The following is an 18,368-nucleotide window of genomic DNA, read 5'->3' on the forward strand; positions in this document are numbered from 1 at the left end:
TCTGCCTTGTTGGCCGCAGACCGGCAGTTCCAGAGGCTGCCGGAGACCTGGAAGTCCACTTGGGTGGTGCGCGCTGGGACCACCAGGTTAGAGTGGCAGCGGCCACGCGGTGTGAAGCGTTTGTGTGGCCTGTGCAGAGAGGAGAGAACAGGGATAGGCAGACACATGGTTGACAGGCTACAGGAGAGGCTACGCTAATGCAAAGGAGATTGGAATTAACACTCAATGACACTCAAATATAACTTTCCAACTTCCACTTTAGAAATTATAATTGATGTAAACTACAGTGGTTCAATGTTACCAGGAATAGGCTCAAACTTAGTTTATTCAGCTAGATAACTTGGTACAGTATTCTTCCAGCTTCTTCCAGTGCACCGTATCCTATGACGCCGTAGCTAACTAGCATGCTAGCATCCAATAACACACGGTTAGCACCAATACTTGGTTACAACAAACTACCAATGGATCATTCGTGTCCGTGTCTAGTACCTTTCATAACGCAGAAGTGATTAAACGTTGGCTAGCTAACACAAAGTCAGTCCTGCTAGCTACACATCTCGAATGTTCAGAAAGTTAAGCTTACGTTGCAAAAATCTTGTTGACTAAAATGATACAGTACTGCTCGCTGGTAGAGTTGGCTAGCTAGCAGTGGCTGCGTTGTTGACTTTGTTTGAAAATGTAGCTGGCTAGCTAACCTCGATAGCTACTCTGTACGACACCTTTATCTATGATACAAAGACAACTATGTAGCTAGCTAACATTACTCTAATCAAATCGTTCCGTTGTAATGTATTTAGTTTCTACTGTACTGCTAGTTGGTAAAGCTGGCTAGCTAGCAGTGGCTGTGGTGTTGGCTTTGTTTGTAAAACGGCGTCGCTGCGAACGAGTACAGCTGGCTAGCTAACCTTGTTAGTTTCTCAAAGCTACACCTCTATCTTTGATGCAAAGATAGAGGTGCACCATTCAAAGGTACTGTAGCGTGTGGGGTACCACATATCAGCACTATGAATGGTGTGATTGGTAATAAGATTTCCACCTTTTAACCTCAAAGTCTAAGCCGGTGGTGGAGGGCTACTAAGCTAAATATGGAATTATTTTAAGATGGTCATACAATGGATCATTTAGCTATTTGATTTTGAATAAAAGATTCCTGTATGTACAGTACCAGTCAAAAGTTTGGACACACCTACTCATTCAAGGGTTTCTTTATTTTTACTATTCTCTACATTGTAGAATAATAGTGAAGACATCAAAACTATGAAATAACACATATAGTAATCATATAGTATTCACCCACGTACACACACACAGGCTGGTTTACTTTATTAGAATAATTGGTTAGATAGATGAAATCTAATTTTATTTGTCACATGCGCCAAATACAACAGGTGTAGACCTTACAGTGAAATGCTTACTTACAAGACAATGCAAATAGTCCATTTCATTAGCAGATATCAAAAGTGAATGGTAAACAGCAGTTATAAAAATACCAATATGCCTAAAACATTGTAAACATTACACAAGTACCCAATCTGCAGTTAGGCCCAGTTTAACTCAGTGAACACTACTAAAGGATAGTATTACTCATAGTATTATTCATAGTAGACACAGCAGGTAAAGAAACAAGACGTGTAACACCGGACCACCTGATGCATTAAGTCCTAGCTAAGAGGATTGGAGATTCACAGGCTCCACACACACACACACACACACACACACACACACACCAGCTGGAAAGGCTGTGTAAGTCCACTGCGCTTCAGAGATCTGATCTTTACACAAAAAGCAGGTAGACCCAGGTTGTATGCTGGAGAGTGAGAGGAAGAGGGTGGAGGTGAAATACATTGTGTATGAAGAATAGAAAGAAGTGGAAATGAGAGTGTACGGGTGCATAAACAGATGATATAATGGAGAAAAAATGTAATTGGGCAAACCAGGTGTATTTGATCATTTAGGGAGAGGAAGTGTTGTCAATTCTTGTCCTGCAGCTATGCTTCTCAACACTTTCTAATGGCATTGATTGGGAAGCAAATGAATCCAGAACCTCTGAAGATTTCTCTCACTGCAACTTTCCCCTAGCCAAGGTACTGACAGATTTTGTGTGCATGTGTGTACTGTGTTTGCATAATGTGTGCCTGTGTGTCACCTGTCTGTCCGTCTGTCTGTCTGCCTGCCTGTCAGTTTGTCTGTGCCTATTAAGTTAATCTCAACACTATGTTCAGGAAGTTGAAATGGACCCGGGGGGCCCATCGCCCCTCATGCATTTTGTGGTGGCGAAGAAGACTATCAACGGTATATTTGATCAGCTGCTGGAGTATGTCAAAGAGGGCTCAGAGTTTGTGGACGGTAAGATGAGTCTACATAGTGTTACTTAACAAAAAATGTGTTTTGTAGATTATTAGCATCAATAGCATCTTACAGTTTGAATAAAGATGTATACACAATATCATAGGTATAGATGGTTTTATGCTATAATCTGCATCTAAAAGGGCACGCTTCAGACAATTCCCTTGTTAACTGTTCACTTTTTTGCGTGGCTACCTATTACATATTAATGCGTACACATGGGGACTACCTTATACTAGTGTGGGGGTTTTAGTTGTCATTTACCACAATATCCATTCTTGTCTATCTGCTTCTGTGATGCCCAGAGACATGGCGAAGTGCGGATCTGGAGCAGGTCGCAGTTGAGGAGCAGTGCCTTGAAATCCAGACCTGTGCTAGGAAACTGGCCACCATTCAGGAGGTGCTGGCTCGTAGGCACATGAAGGTAGCCTTTTTTGGGAGGTGAGAGTCAATGGTTTATTGGAAATAGAATTGAACCCAATAATCAACACAGATGCATTACTGAGGGTCCATATGTAAAGGACATTTATATTATACAGTTTGTTGCTGGATTCGTATAATTATGTAGTCTCACTGTTATTCCAGACGTTTTTCATACTACCTAGATAGTATGGTGTAACTATTGATACAGCATAGGTAAATATTAGTACCATAACTTTGGATGAGCAGAATTATTTTCCTCAAAGTTAGTGTAACGGAGGTGGAAGATTTGTGCTAGCTCGTTGAGCTACCTAGGCTTTTTCTCAGCATAATTACTGTGGTGGCAGGAGACCCAGGATAGAACAAAGCTGTTCACATTAGCCCTGCGACCATAATTGTAAACATTTTGTCAAAGGAGTAAAGAGACATTTCCTTTCCCTCTCCCTGGCAGGACGAGTAACGGTAAAAGCACGGTGATCAATGCCATGCTGAGGGACCGGGTGCTGCCCAGCGGCATTGGCCACACCACCAACTGCTTTTTGAGGGTGGAAGGCACAGACGGGGACGAAGCCTACCTCACCACCGAGGGCTCTGATGACAGAAAAAGCGTCAAGGTCGGGGGTCAAACCAGGGGTTCGCAGACTGATCTACTGTGTGTGTGTGTGTGTGTGTGTGTGTGTGTGTGTGTGTGTGTGTGTGTGTGTGTGTGTGTGTGTGACACACACACACACACACACACACACTGTATATTTTCGGGCTTTTCCAATTTTATTGAACAGATATTGAGAGAATGAAAGTGGGGAAGGATAGAAAGAGTTTGTGCCGAAAGGCTGAAGGCCAGATTCAAACCTATGCCGATAATGTAGACGTATGTCGGAGGCTGCGCTATTACTGCTAGACCAGCCTTTTCGATGTGCAGTATAGCACACAATTGTTAGCAATGATGATGTAGGACTTGCTAAATTAACCTTGATGTGGACCACGGACTACATAGTGCAAATATAATAGTTTTAGATCGCTGTTATTTTCTGTATATTTCCCTCTGTTCTATTACTTTATGTATGTCTCTATGTCTTTTTCTTCCCCCCTTCTAGTCAGTCAATCAGCTGGCCCATGCCCTGCATATGGAGCGCAGTCTAGACTCAGGCTGCCTAGTGAAGGTGTTCTGGCCCAAGTCCAGGTGTGCCCTGCTGAGGGATGACCTTGTTATTATGGACAGGTACGTGCTAGGGTTTAATACCAGTGACCGGTATCTCAGGACTTCCCAACCAAGCTCCTTCCCGTTTCCTGAGAAAAAAAAATTTGACGGGACCCGTGCACCAATTACATATAATTTCTATGCCACACAAACAAATACAAAATGTGCAGGTGCAAATAGCTGCAAATGGCTTCATTCATACATTCGACCAGTCATCACAACATTAGCAGCCCACCATATTTACTCAACATTAAGTCCCGTATAGAACATATTACTTACTTTCATGGATTGAATTGCTAACTATCATGAATAGGCTACACACAACCTGTCGACACAGTTACGGTAGACAATCCCCAAACTAGCTGTGTGGCACTGGAAGAGGCTCAAAATGTGCTATTCACTGTTAACAAAATGTCTGATATACTAGGTCCGAAATAGTCTAGACATTCGCAACATTGTTCAATGATGTTACACTACAAAAGTGAGAGTAAGACGGGCTTAGTCAGATTCGCATGCAATTGATTAACTACGGAGTGATCCATGGTGCATGTTCTATGGAGTGATTTCAGTGCCAACAGAAATTGTGTTTGAATTCCATAATTTTGAATTTGTATTTGTAACGGCTGTCGTTGAAATGAGACCAAGGTGCAGCGGAGGATGTGTTCATCTTGAAAGGTTTTAATGACCGAATGAACACTATACAAAAAAGAAACCAAAAGAACGACCAGCAACAGTTTTGTCAGGAACAAACTCTAAACAGAAAACATTCACCCACAAACCCCAAAGGAAAAACAGGCTGCCTATGTATGACTCTCAATCAGCAACAACGATCTACACTTGTTCCTGATTGAGAGCCATACACGGCCGAAACAAAGAAAACCACCAACATAGAAAAAGAAACCTAGAACGCCCACCCATGTCACACCCTGGCCTAACCAAAAATAGAGAACAAAAAACCCTCTCTATGGCCAGGGCGTTACAGTACCCCCCCCAAAGGTGCGGACTCCGGCCGCAAAACCTGACTCTAAAGGGGAGGGTCCGGGTGGGCCTTCCTACGGCGGCGGCTCTGGTGCGGGACGTGGACCCCGCACCACCCTCGGCTTAGCCCACTTAGGTGGCATCCCTGGCTGCGCCGGAGGACTGGCGGGCGACCTTGGCTGCGCCCGGCTGGCGGGCGACCCTGGCTGCGCCGGACAGGCGGGCGACCCTGGCGGCTCCGGACTGGCGGGCGGCTCTGGCGGCTCTGGCCCAGGATTCACCAGGCTGGGGAGACATGCAGGAGGCCTGGCTCTGGGCGCAGGCACAGGACTCACCAGGCTGGGGAGACCCACAGGAGGCCTGGTCCGAGGAGGAGGCACAGGATAGACCAGGCTGGAGAGACCCCCTGGAGGCCTGGTCCTGGGAGGAGGCACAGGATAGACCAGGCTGGAGAGACCCACTGGAGGCCTGGGAGGAGGCACAGGATAAACTGGGCTGTGGGGGAGCACTGGAGTTCTGGTGCGTAGGCTTGCCACCCATACTCCAAGCTGAATGCCCACTCTTGCCCGGCACGGGCGGAGCGCAGGCATAGGACAAACTGAACCCTCCCAGCGCCCCGGAAACACAGTGCGCAGCGCCGGCGCAGGATAGCCTGGATCGAAACAGAGCACTGGAGACCAGACGCGCTGAGCTGGCACAATCCGTCCTGGCTCGATGCCCACACTCGCATGGCACTTGCGGGGGGCTGGTCTATAGCGCACCGGGCTCTGAGCGCACACTGGAGATACCGTGCGCTTCACAGCATAACACGGTGCCTGACCAGTACCACGCTGCTTCCGGTAAGCACGGGGAGTTGGCCCAGAATTCAATCCTGGCTCTGCCCCACTCCCCGTGTGCCCCCCCCCCCAAAAAAAATGTTTGGGGCTGCCTCTCATGCCTGTTGCGCTCCCTTGCCTCATTCCACCGCCTCTCAGCTTTCGCTGCCTCGATCTCCCACTGCGGGCGGCGATACTCCCCATCTTGATCCCATGGTCCCTTTCCGTCCAGTAATTCCTCCCACTGCCAAGAATCCTGAACCTTCTTTTTCTTCCTCTCACGCTGCTTGGTCCGTTGTCGGTGGGTGAATCTGTAACGGCTGTCGTTGAAATGAGACCAAGGTGCAGCGGAGGATGTGTTCATCTTGAAAGGTTTTAATGACCGAATGAACACTATACAAAAAAGAAACCAAAAGAACGACCAGCAACAGTTCTGTCAGGAACAAACTCTAAACAGAAAATATTCACCCACAAACCCCAAAGGAAAAACAGGCTGCCTATGTATGACTCTCAATCAGCAACAACGATCTACACCTGTTCCTGATTGAGAGCTATACACAGCCGAAACAAAGAAAACCACCAACATAGAAAAAGAAACCTAGAACGCCCACCCATGTCACACCCTGGCCTAACCAAAACTATAGAACAAAAAACCCTCTCTATGGCCAGGGCGTTACAGTATTAGGATATTACATTTTTCTTTCATATTTATTTATTTGTGAAGCACAAATGTAATCATTGAATTCATAAATTGAACTTGTATTTCATGATTTGAAACTGAACTGAATGAATATTCAGTCAAATATCTACTATAAATATAGTAGATATTTAATTTATTGTCTGTGTGTCAAACTTTTAATTTCAAGTTGATCAAACAGTCAACTTCTCAGATACAAAAGTATGTGGACACCTCTTCAAATGAGTGGATTCGGCTATTTCAGCCACACCCGTAGCTGACAGAGTATAACATCGAGCACACAGCCATGCAATCTCCATAGACAAATATTGGCAGTAGAATGGCCTTACTGAAGAGCTCAGTGACTTTCAACATGGCACCGTCATAGGATGCCACCTTTCCAACAGGTCAGTTTGTCAAATTTCGGCCCTGCTAGAGCTGCCCCGGTCCCAGTAAGTGCTGTTATTGTGTAGTGGAAACGTCTTCGAGCCACAACGGTAAGTGCTGTTATTGTGAAGTGGAAACGTCTTGGAGCCACAACGGCTCAGCCGGGGAGTGGTAGGCCACACAAGCTCACAGAACAGGACCGCCGAGTGCTGAAGCACGTAAACAATATCTGTCCTCGGTTGCAATACTCAGTACCGAGTTCCAAACTGCCTCTGAAAGCAACGTCACCACAATAACTGTTCGTCAGGAGCTTCGTTAAATGGGTTTCCATGGTTGAGCATCCGCACACAAGCCTAACATCACCATGTGCAATGCCAAGCGTCGGCTGGAGTGGTGTAAGTAAGAAAAGTAAGATGGCGCCGACAGATATGGCAGCTCTGCCTCTACCTTCTAAACAACTTTGCAGTATTTAGTTTTTTTTGTGTGTTATTTCTTACCTTATTAGCCCAGAATTGTTTTGTGTTATTACATAGAGCCGGAAATAACCTTTGGATATCAGAGCATCGGTAACTCAACAGCATTACAACCAGGAATACGACTTTCCTGAATTGGATCCTTTGTTCGTACCCCCCAAGGCAATTGAACTTATTCCAGAGTCTGCTCCAAAACACAACCGGCAGAGAAGAGGTATTCGGAGTGGACTTCTAGTCCGACTCAGGCGTGCACACCATCCACCGCTTCTGAGTATATTACTAGCTAATGTTCAGTCTCTGGATAATAATGTAGACGAGCTCAGGGCGAGGATCTCCTTCCAGAGAGACATCAGGGATTGTAACATACTCTGTTTCACGGAAACATGGCTCTCTTGGGATATACTGCCCCCATCCATTCAGCCAACTGGGTTCTCAGTACATCGCGCAGACAAGAATAAAGAACTCTCCAGGTAGAAGAAAGGTGGGGGTGTATGCTTCATGATTAATCACTTATGGTGTGATTGTGATAGCATACAGAAACTTAAGTCCTTTTGTTCACCCGACCTAGAATACCTCACAATCAAACGGCGACCGTATTACCTCCAAAGAGAATTCTCTTTGTATATTGTCAAAGCCGTGTATATTCCCCTGCAAGCCGATACCACGACAGCCCTCAAAGAACTTTACTTGACTTTATGCAAACTGGAAACCACATATACTGAGGCCGCATTTATTGTAGCTGGGGATTTTAACAAAGCAAATTGGAGGAAAATGCTACTGAAGATCTACAAACACATTGACTGTAGTACTCACGCTGGTAAAACATTGGACCACTGCTACTGAACTTTTTGAGGCCCTCCCCCGCCCTCCCCTCTGCACATCTGATCACGACTCCATTTTGCTCCTCCATTCCCATAGGCAAAACTCAAACAGGAAGTACCCGTGCTAAGGTCTATTCAACTCTGGTGTGAACAATCGCAATCCATGCTTCAAGATTGTTTTGATCACGCAAACTGGGATATGTTCCGGGTAGCCTCTGAAAATAACATTGACGAATACACGGATACGGTGACTGAGTTCATCAGGAAGTTTATAGGAGATGTTGTACCCACTGTGACTATTAAAACCTACCCAAACCAGATACCATGGATAAATGGCAGTATTCGCGCAAAAATGAAAGCGTGAACCACTGCATATAATCATGGCAAGGTAACTGGGAATATGGCTGAATACAAACAGTGTTGTTATTCTCACCATGAGGCAATCAAACAGGCAAAAGTCAGTACAGAGAAAGTCGAGTCGCAATTCAACGGCTCAGACATGAGACGTATGTGGCAGGGTCTACAGACAATCACAGACTACAAAGGGAAAACCAGACACCTTCTTTGCCCGCTTTGAGGATAACACAGTGCCACCAACGTGGCCCACTACCAAGGACTGTGGACTCTTCTTTCCTATGGCCGACATGAGTAAGACATTTAAACGAGTTAACCCTCGCAAGAATACTGGCCCAGATGGCATCCCTAGTTGCGTCCTCAGAGAATGCTCAGACCAGCTGGATGGAGTGTTTACGGACATATTCAATCTCTCCCTATCCCAGTCTGCTGTCCCCACTTGCATCAAGATGTACACCATTGTTCCTGTACCCAAGAAAGCAAAAGTAACTGAACTAAATGACTGACTATTGCCCCGTACCTCTCACTTCTGTCATCATGAAGTGCTTTGAAAGGCTAGTTAAGGATCATATCACCTCTACCTTACCTGACCCCCTAGACCCACTTCAATTTGCTTACCGCCCCAAGAGATCCACAGACGATGCAACCGCCATCGCACTGCACACTGCCCTATCCTATCTGGACAAGAGGAATACCTATGTAAGAATGCTGTTCATTGACTATAGCTCAGCATTTAACACCATAGTACCCTCCAAGCTCATCATTAAGCTCAAGGCCCTGGGTCTGAACCACGCCCTGTGCAATTGGGTTCTGGACTTTCTGGCGTGCCGCCCCCAGGTGGTGAAGGTGGGAAACAACACCTCCACTTCGCTAACCCTCAACACAGGGGCCCCACAAGGGTGCGTGCTCAGCCCCCTCCTGCACACCCTGTTCACCCATGACTGCGTGGCCACTCACGCCTCCAACTCAATCATCAAGTCAGTAGTAGGCCTGATAATGACGACACAGCCTACAGGGAGAGGGTGAGGGCCCTGGGAGAGTGGTACCAGGACAATAACCTCTCATTCAATGTCAACACAACAAAAGAGTTGATCGTGGACTTCAGGAAACAGCAGTGGGAGCTCGCCCCTATCCACATCGACGGGACCGTAGCGGAGAAGGTGGAAAGCTTCAAGTTCCTCGGCGTACATATCACTGACCATCTGAAATGCCCCACCCACACAGACAGTGTGGTGAAGAAGGCGCAACAGCACCTCTTCAACCTCAGGAGGCTGAAGAAATTTGGCTTGGCCCTAAAACCCTCACAAACTTTTACAGATGCACAATTGAGAGCATCCTGTCAGGCTGTATCACTGCCTGCTATGGCAACTGCACCACCCGCAACTGCAGGGCTCTCCAGAGGGTGGTGCGGTCTGCCCAACGCATCACCGGGGCAAACTACCTGCCCTCCAGGACACCTACAGCAACCGATGTCACAGGAAGGCCAAAAAGATCATCAAGGACATCAACCACCCGAGCCACTGCCTGTTCACCACGTTATCATCCAGAAGAAGAGGTCAGTACAGGTGCATCAAAGTGGGGACCAAGAGACTGAAAAATAGCTTCTATCTTAAGGCCTTAAATAGCCATCACTAGCCGGCTTCCACGCGGTTACGCAACCCTGCACCTTAGAGGCTGCTGCCCTGTATACATAGACTTGGAATCACTGGCCACTTCAATAATGGAACACTAGTCACTTTTATAATGTTTAAATAATGTTTACATACTGCTTTACTCATCTCATATGTACATATGTATTCTATTCTACTGTATTATAGTCAATGCCACTCTGACATTTCTCAATCTAATATTTACATATTTCTTAATTCCATTCTTTTAATTTTAGATTTGTGTGTATTGCTTTTAGATACTACTGGACTGTTAGATACTACTGCACTGTTGGAGCTAGGAACACAAGATTTCGCTACACCTGCAATAACATCTGTTAAATATGTGCATGTGACCAATACAATTTGATTTGATGTAAAGCTTGCTGCCATTGGACTGTGAAGCAGGGAAAACAAATTCCCTGGAGTGATGAACCACGGTTCACCATCTGGCTGTCCGACGGATGAATCTGGGTTTGACGAATGCCAGGATAACGCTACCTGCCACAATGCATAGTGCCAACTGTAAAGTTTGGTGGAGGAGGAATAATGCTCTGGGGATGTTTTTAATGGTTCGGGCTAGGCCACATAGTTCCAGTGAAGGGAAATCCTAACGCTACTGTATAGTTCCAGTGAAGAGAAATCTTAACGCTACTGTATATAATGACATTCTAGATGATGCTATGCTTCCAACTTTGTGGCAACAGTTTGGGGAAGGCCCTTTCCTATTTCAGTATGACAATGCCCCCCTGCTTAAAGCGAGGTTCAAACAGAAAAGGTTTGTCGAGATGTGGATAAACTTGACTGGCCTGCACAGAACCCTGACCTTAATCCCATTGAACACCTTTGGGATGAACTGGAATACTGACTGTGAGCCAGGCCTAATCCCCCAACATGAGTGCCCGACCTCACTAATGCTCTTGTGGCTGAATGGAAGCAAGTACCTGCAGCAATGTTCCGAGAAGTTCTCTTCCGAGAAGAGTGAAGGCTGTTATAGCAGCAAAGGGGGGACTAACTTCATATTAATGCCCATGATTTTAGAATGAGATGTTCAACAAACAAGTGTCCACATACTTTTGGTCATGTAGTGTAATTTGACGCCATACCTGAAAGTTAAGACCTCTGGAACATGGACATGACTTCTGTTCCCCTCTTTGATGATCACATGCAGCGCAGGACACGTTAGAAGAAAGTGTCACAAAAGCATGATTTGGCCCCTATGAGAATATGCACTAAGTATACAAAACATTAGGAACACCTTCCTAATATTGAGTTGCACCCCCTTTTGCCCTCAGAACAGCCTCAATTCGTCCGGACATTGACTACAAGGTGTTGAAGGCGTTCCACAGGGATGCTGGCCCATGTTGTCTCCAATGCTTCCCACAGTTGTGTCAAGTATGCTGGATGTCATTTGGGTGGTGGACCATTCTTGATACACACGGGAAACTGTTGAGCGTGAAAAATCCTGCAGCATTGCAGTTTGTGACACTATCAAACCGGTGCGCCTGGCACCTACTGCCATACCCTGTTCAAAGGCACTTAAATATTTTGTCTTGCCCATTCACCCTCTGAATGGCACACATAAACAATACATGTCTCAATTGTCTCAAGGATTAAAAATCCTTCTTTAACCTGTCTCCTTCCCTTCATCTAAACTGATTGAAGGGGATTTTACAGGTGACATCAATAAGGGATCATAGCTTTCACCTGGTCAGTCTATGTCATAGAAATAGCAGGTGTTTTTATTTAGCCAATAGAACCTAGAGAGTGTTCTTCATTGGAAGCTTCTCTAACAAACAGCAGACGGATGCAACTGCGTCAAAACCTCCAGCAAAAATGGCAAAAGTGCAAAGCGCGAAAACAGTCACAAAAGCTATAGTTTACCAAATAAACATACTTTGTGAAAATAATCACGGATCATGGAAAACCAGCCTGGCGCGTCACGTAAAACAATTCCACGCAAAGACTTGGGGGGAACAGAGGAATATATAGCAGTGTAATTAGGGAATGTAAACCAGGTGTGCAGGGAACAATGAAAAATGGAGCGGCGGTGGCTAGAAGGCCAGTTACGTCGAACGCCGAACGCCGCCCGAACAAGGAGAGGAGCCGACTTCGGCGGAAGTCGTGACATCAGCACCCAAAGTCAGTGAGCTCAGTGAAATTCTAAATAAGGAGTTACAGTCAGTATCAGAATGGGTGATTAATAATAAACTGATCTTAAATACAGCTAAAACTAATAATTGTATTTGGTTCAAAACATTCTCTAAGACCTAAACCTCAAATGGAATTGTGGGTGTGACCATTGAGCAAGTTGAGGAAGCTAAACTCCTAGGTATAACATTGGATGGTCAATTATCATAGTCAAATCATATTGACAGAGTTGTTGTGAAGATGGGGAGTGGAATGTCTATTATAAAAAGATGTTCTATGTTTTTGACACAAAAATCAACTGTACTAGTTCAGGCTCTGGTCTTGTCCCATCTTGATTACTGTCCGGTAATATGGTTAAGTGCAGCAAAGAAAGACCTAGCAAAGCTGAAGATGGCTCAAAACATAGCAGCATTCCTTGCCCTTAACATACAGAACTAACATCAACAACATGCATGCCAGGCTTTCCTGGTTGAGGGCTGACTGCATACATTTTTGTTTTTGTGAGAAATACTATTGTGTTAAAATGTCAAAATTGTCTGTATAATCAACTTACGTATAGCTCTGACAGATATACTTACCCCACCAGACATGCCACCAGGGGTCTCTTCACAGTCCCCAAATCCAGTTAGAATTCAAGGCAACGCATAGTATTATATAGAGCCATGATCATATGGAACTCCCTTCCATCTCAAATTACTCGAGCAAACAGCAAAATTTGCTTTAAAAAACTAATTAAATAACACCTCACAACACTACGCCTCTCCCCTATCTGACCTAGTTTTAATGACTAAAATAAATTCAGCACGACACATTGGCTTCAGAAACCTCCAGAAGCTTCTCTTTTAACACAGAGAGCATTTGTTCTCTACCTTTCCTGGCTGGCAAAGTACCAGGTTGTGGTTTTGAATCTGAATTTGAGATCTGAATTTGAGATCTGAATTTGAAAACATGCATCTGAGAAGTTGAATATACCTACCATTGATATACTTGAAATGAGTTTATAAACTTGATACACATACAATTAATGCAATATCTACCATATTTAAACAGTATGAATATACAAGTTCAATTTCTGAATTCAATGATTCAATATGTCCATTACAAATTATACAATATTAAATTCATATTCATATCCTAATACAAATGATAAATTATGGGATTCAAATAAAATGTATGTTGGAACCAAAAAGGGTTCTTCTATGAGAACAGTCGAAGAACCCTTTTGGAACCCATTTTTCTAAGAGTGTACAGTGTCCTCAGAAAGTATTCACACCATTTGACCCTTTTCCATTTTGTTGTGTTACAGCCTGAGTTTAAAATGGGTTAAATTGAGGTTGTGTGTCACTGTCCTACACACAATGTCCCATAACGTCAAAGTGGAATTATGTTTTTAGATTTTTTACTAATTAATAAAAAATGAAAAGCTGAAATGTCAAGTCAATAAGTATTCAACCCGCTGTTATGGCAAGCCTAAATAAGTTCAGGAGTAAAATATTACTTAAAAAGTCACATAATAAGTTGCATGTACTCACTCTGTGTGCAATAATAGTGGTTAACATGATTTATTAACGAGTACCTCATCTCTGTACTCCACACTTCTGTAATGTCCCTCAGTCGAGCAGTGAATTTCAAACACAGATTCAACCACAAAGACCAGGGAGGTTTTCCAATGCAAAGAAGGGCGCATATCGGTAGATGGGTATACAAGGCAGACATTGAATATCCATTTAAGCATGGGGAAGTTATTAATTACACTTTGGATGGTGTATCAATACACCCAGTCACTACAAAAATACAGGTGTCCCTTCTAAACTGCCCAGGGATTACACCATGAGGCCCATGGTTGACTTTAAAACAGTTAGAGTTTAATGGCGATGATAGGAGAAAACTGAGGATGGATCAACAATATTGCAGTTACTCCACAGTACTAACCTAAATGACAGAGTGAAAAGAAAGAAGCCTGTACAGAATAAAAATATTTAGAAACATCCTGTTTGCTTGAAGGCACTAACGATAAAGTGCAAAGAAATTAACTTTAAGTCCTGAATACAAAGCGTTATGTTTGGGGCAAATCCAACACAACACCTCACTGAGTACCACTGAGTTCAAGCATGGTGGTGACTGCATCATGTTATGGGTTTGCTTGTCATCGGCAAGGACTAGGGAGTTTGTGGGATAAAAATAAATGGAATAGAGCTAAGCACAGGCAAAATCCCAGAGGAAAACTTGGTTCAGTCTGCTTTCCAACAGACACTGGGAGACAAATGTACCTTTCAGCAGGACAATAACCTAAAACACAAGGCCAAATATACACTGGAGTTGCTTACCAAGACGGCATTGAATGTTCCGAGTAGCCTAGTTACAGTTTAGACTTAAATGGGCTTAAAAAATATATGGCAAAATTTGAAAATGGTTGTCTAGCCATCGACAACCAACTTGACAGAGCTTGAAGAATAAAAAAAAAGAATGTGCAAATATTGTACAATCCAGGTGTTCAAAACTCTTAGACTTACCCATAAAGACTCACAGTTGTAATCGCTGCCAAAGGTGTGTTGAATCAGGGGTAGGTAGACTAGATATTTCTTTATTTCATTTTCAATAAATTTGCTACATTTTCAAAAAACATGTTTACACTTTGTCATTATGAGGTATTGTGTGTGTATATGGGTGAGAAACATGTTTTAATTAATCCATTTTGAATTCAGGCTGTAAAACAACAAAATGTGGAATATGTCAAGGGGTATGATTACTTTCTGAAGGAAATGTACAATATACAACCTGGACTGGCTCTGTTACGCTGGGTTGTCCTGACTTGTCTGTGCAGTGTTTGTATATTTTGTATTTCATGAAAACTGTGTTCACTTTGTATGTGTTCAAAATGTATTATTTTACTTCCTCTTATCAATCAATTCTACTTGTATTTTGCATTATGCATGCGCATGCACACACGCAGCCCAGGGACTGATGTGACCTCTTACCTGGACAGCTGGATCGACAAGTTCTGTCTGGATGCTGACGTCTTTGTGTTGGTGGGCAATGCAGAGTCCACACTGATGAACACAGTGAGAAAAAAAACTAAACCAGTCTTGTAACTCTTTAGCATTAACACTAACGTACAATACCATTAATTGACAGAAAACTTTAATAATGTTTTTTTGCCATTCAAATATCTTTTCTGCATTTTTATACTATCTTACAAAATTCACCCCATTCCTACTGGAAATTACGCCTATGCACACCACTATGAGCATAATCAATTATTATATTGTATATAGATGTTGCGGTGTGTCCCATGATGGATTTATGTTAATTAAAAAAAAAAAAATCTTTCCATTGCTTCTCTACTCCTATATTTGTGTTTCTTGATGTGTCTATTACTCTTTAAAGGAGAAGCTGTTTTTCCACAAAGTGAGCGAGCGAATATCCAAGCCAAACATTTTTATCCTGCACAACCGCTGGGATGCCTCTGCGTGGGAGCCCGAGTACATTGATGAAGTGAGTTTGACTGTGAAACTACACTGCAAGCATAGTGCAAGCATTTCATAAGCGTTGTTTTTGCCATTGTCGTGTCTTTGGGTACCATTAAACTGAAGACATGTTTATCAATTAACTCCCTGTAATTATTATCACGCGATTAAACTGATTAATCGTTTAATTGTAATTAACTAGAAGATCGGGGCACCAAGAAAAATATTCAGATTACAAAGTTATAATTTTCCTAATATAACTTAACCTATATTATAATATAGGCCGATTATCTTCTGGTTTAAATGGTGTATTTTACCTCGAGTCCAGTCTCATTCCAAACGTCGTAAATTGTTGTATCTGCACGAACCCAGTCTTTACTAAAATTATTCATACATCAATTGTCTTAAAATAATTTATTTACTACACTAAGTAATTAACAGAAAACATAAAAACAGTAATTATCGTCACAAAGGATTGGTAGCGTAATGTGCCCTAATGGGCTAACAGGCAGGTCGGCCTGTTGAACAATGGATCATAAAAGTCAGCTGAGGATGCACACCTACAGAGTTCATTAATATTACAATTGACAATTGAACGCTCACTCATTCGGGAACAATTGCAATCAATATATATTTACGTTCAGTGTCGTCGGGATCCTTGTTCGAGCGTCGTTCTGATGGAGAGTTCTCTCTCTCTCTCTCTCGGTTAGAATGGATCTTTCAAAGCGACATTCATTAATGTCGTCATAGAATAGATGTTTCGTTGGTCTTCGCGTTCGATGATATAATTTATGTGGTATAGTTCACTTTCAGTAGAGGAATTGGATAGTAAAACCTACTGGCCATGGAGTGCAGGCCTGGTCTTAAGAAAGTAAATCAGGGTGGGGTTTTTTATAGATGACCCTAGAACAGGCTTGTCAAATGACGCCTGGTCCTGTCTGTGTCCCTTGGGGGGCGTGCCAATGGCTGAGTGAAGCTTGTTACAGAAATCCAATTCTATCACATTAACATCAGTACATAGCATCTCAATGTATTACAAATAGCTTTATCCTTATTAATACATTTTATACAACCATTATGATGCAAGTCTCATCGCTGAGGCTATTATATAAACAGTTTTATGGTAATATGGCTATACCGTCTCTTCTGAGTATCACAAAATTGTACCAAGCGGACCAGTTCGTAGCTGGACTCTTCACCAATCTTCACCAATTCTATGAGTTGGAAGAATTTCCTTTGTCTCTCTATGAAACATGTGGTAGGAGATTCTCCCCTTAGAATTTTTACAACCCTTTCACACAGGGCCTGGGTGGGGGTGCAAGGTTGGGGGATGGTACAAAGGGGAGGGGGTCAACTGTCCTCCCTGTACTCAGAGGCCAACGTCATGACACCATGCTACACCAGAAGCAGCAAAAGGACGACGCAATCAATAGTGTAATCCGCTTGTTGAGAACACTGAAAGCAGGAGTGAAATACTTGAAATAGACACTTAAGCAGCGAAAGAGCGCTTCATTCACTTGCTGCTTGCTCAGCTGGAGTATCATTTCTCCTTGCTCACAGTGGTTCAGTGTCATCCACGCTTGCGCTTTGTGTACACTATGCTTACATTACATGTCTTGTGTAGTGTCGTGTCTTTGGCATCATTAACCTGAAGACGTATTTATCAAATAACTCTCTGTAATTATTATTACGCGATTAACCTGATTAATCATGTAACTGTAATTAACTAGGAAGTCGGGGCACCAAGGAAAATATTCAGATTAAAGTTATAATTTTCCTAATATAACTTTCAGATATTTTAATATCTGATCAATTAGTCTTTTAATTAATGAATTATTATTTACCTCACGTTAGTCTCATTCCAAACGTCGTAAATTGTTGGTTATCTGTACAAACCCAGTCTTCACTATGAGTCATCCATACATCAATTGTCTTAAAATCATTTATTTACTAACTAAGTAATTCACAGAAATGCATAACAAACAGTAGATATGTTTACAAGGAAATGATAGGAGAATGTGCCCTAGTGGGCTAAACCGGCATGGCGGCTTGTTAGACAAAAGGGAAGTGGGGGTCAGCTGAGAAGGCACTACAGAGTTGATAATTATAACAATTGAAATACTAATCCTTTGCACATGAACGCTCACTCATTTGGGAACAATTGCAATCAATATATATATTTACGCTCAGTGTGTCATCGGGATCTCTGTTGAAAAGTTTGTTTCTGTTGGAGAGTTTGCTCTCTCTCTCTCTCTCTCTCTCTCTCTCTCTCTCTCTGTCGTGGTTAGAATGGATAGTTCATAGTGACATTCATTAATGTCGTTATAGGACAGATGTTTCGGTGGTTGTCGGTCTTCGCGTTCAATGATACCAAATTCCTAGCTGCAGACTAGTAATTAATATCAAAGACTTGTTGTTCTTATTCTGTCGGTATCATTAGTCTAAGAGTTTAACCACGTGGTATAGTTAAAAGTTCAGCAAGAGAAATGCATGGACTACAACCTTTAGCCATCTCGTAATTGAGGTAAGCTTGGTCTCCTCTCAAACCTTGGCCCTCTCGTTATCGAGGTAAGCTGGTCTGGTGATAGAAAACCTAGGTGGGGGTTTAATTCGGAAGAGCAGAAAATGACGCCAGA

General features: G+C 43.1%; 1 protein-coding gene across 1 annotated transcript in view; it reads left to right on the forward strand.

Moving 5' to 3' along the window:
- The first annotated feature begins 1,753 nt into the window (after nt 1-1,753).
- The window catches only part of mfn1a (mitofusin 1a), a 33,823-nt gene continuing 17,208 nt past the window's right edge, over nt 1,754-18,368 (forward strand). The window contains exons 1-7 of the mRNA XM_029704015.1: nt 1,754-2,084; nt 2,223-2,346; nt 2,652-2,787; nt 3,218-3,380; nt 3,861-3,985; nt 15,219-15,327; nt 15,653-15,760. Coding sequence (XP_029559875.1) covers nt 2,232-2,346; nt 2,652-2,787; nt 3,218-3,380; nt 3,861-3,985; nt 15,219-15,327; nt 15,653-15,760 — 756 coding nt within the window. The 5' untranslated portion in view covers nt 1,754-2,084; nt 2,223-2,231. The remainder of the gene's footprint in view (nt 2,085-2,222; nt 2,347-2,651; nt 2,788-3,217; nt 3,381-3,860; nt 3,986-15,218; nt 15,328-15,652; nt 15,761-18,368) is intronic.

This window comes from Salmo trutta, chromosome 21 (genome assembly GCF_901001165.1).
Source record: "Salmo trutta chromosome 21, fSalTru1.1, whole genome shotgun sequence".
NCBI lineage: Eukaryota > Metazoa > Chordata > Actinopteri > Salmoniformes > Salmonidae > Salmo > Salmo trutta.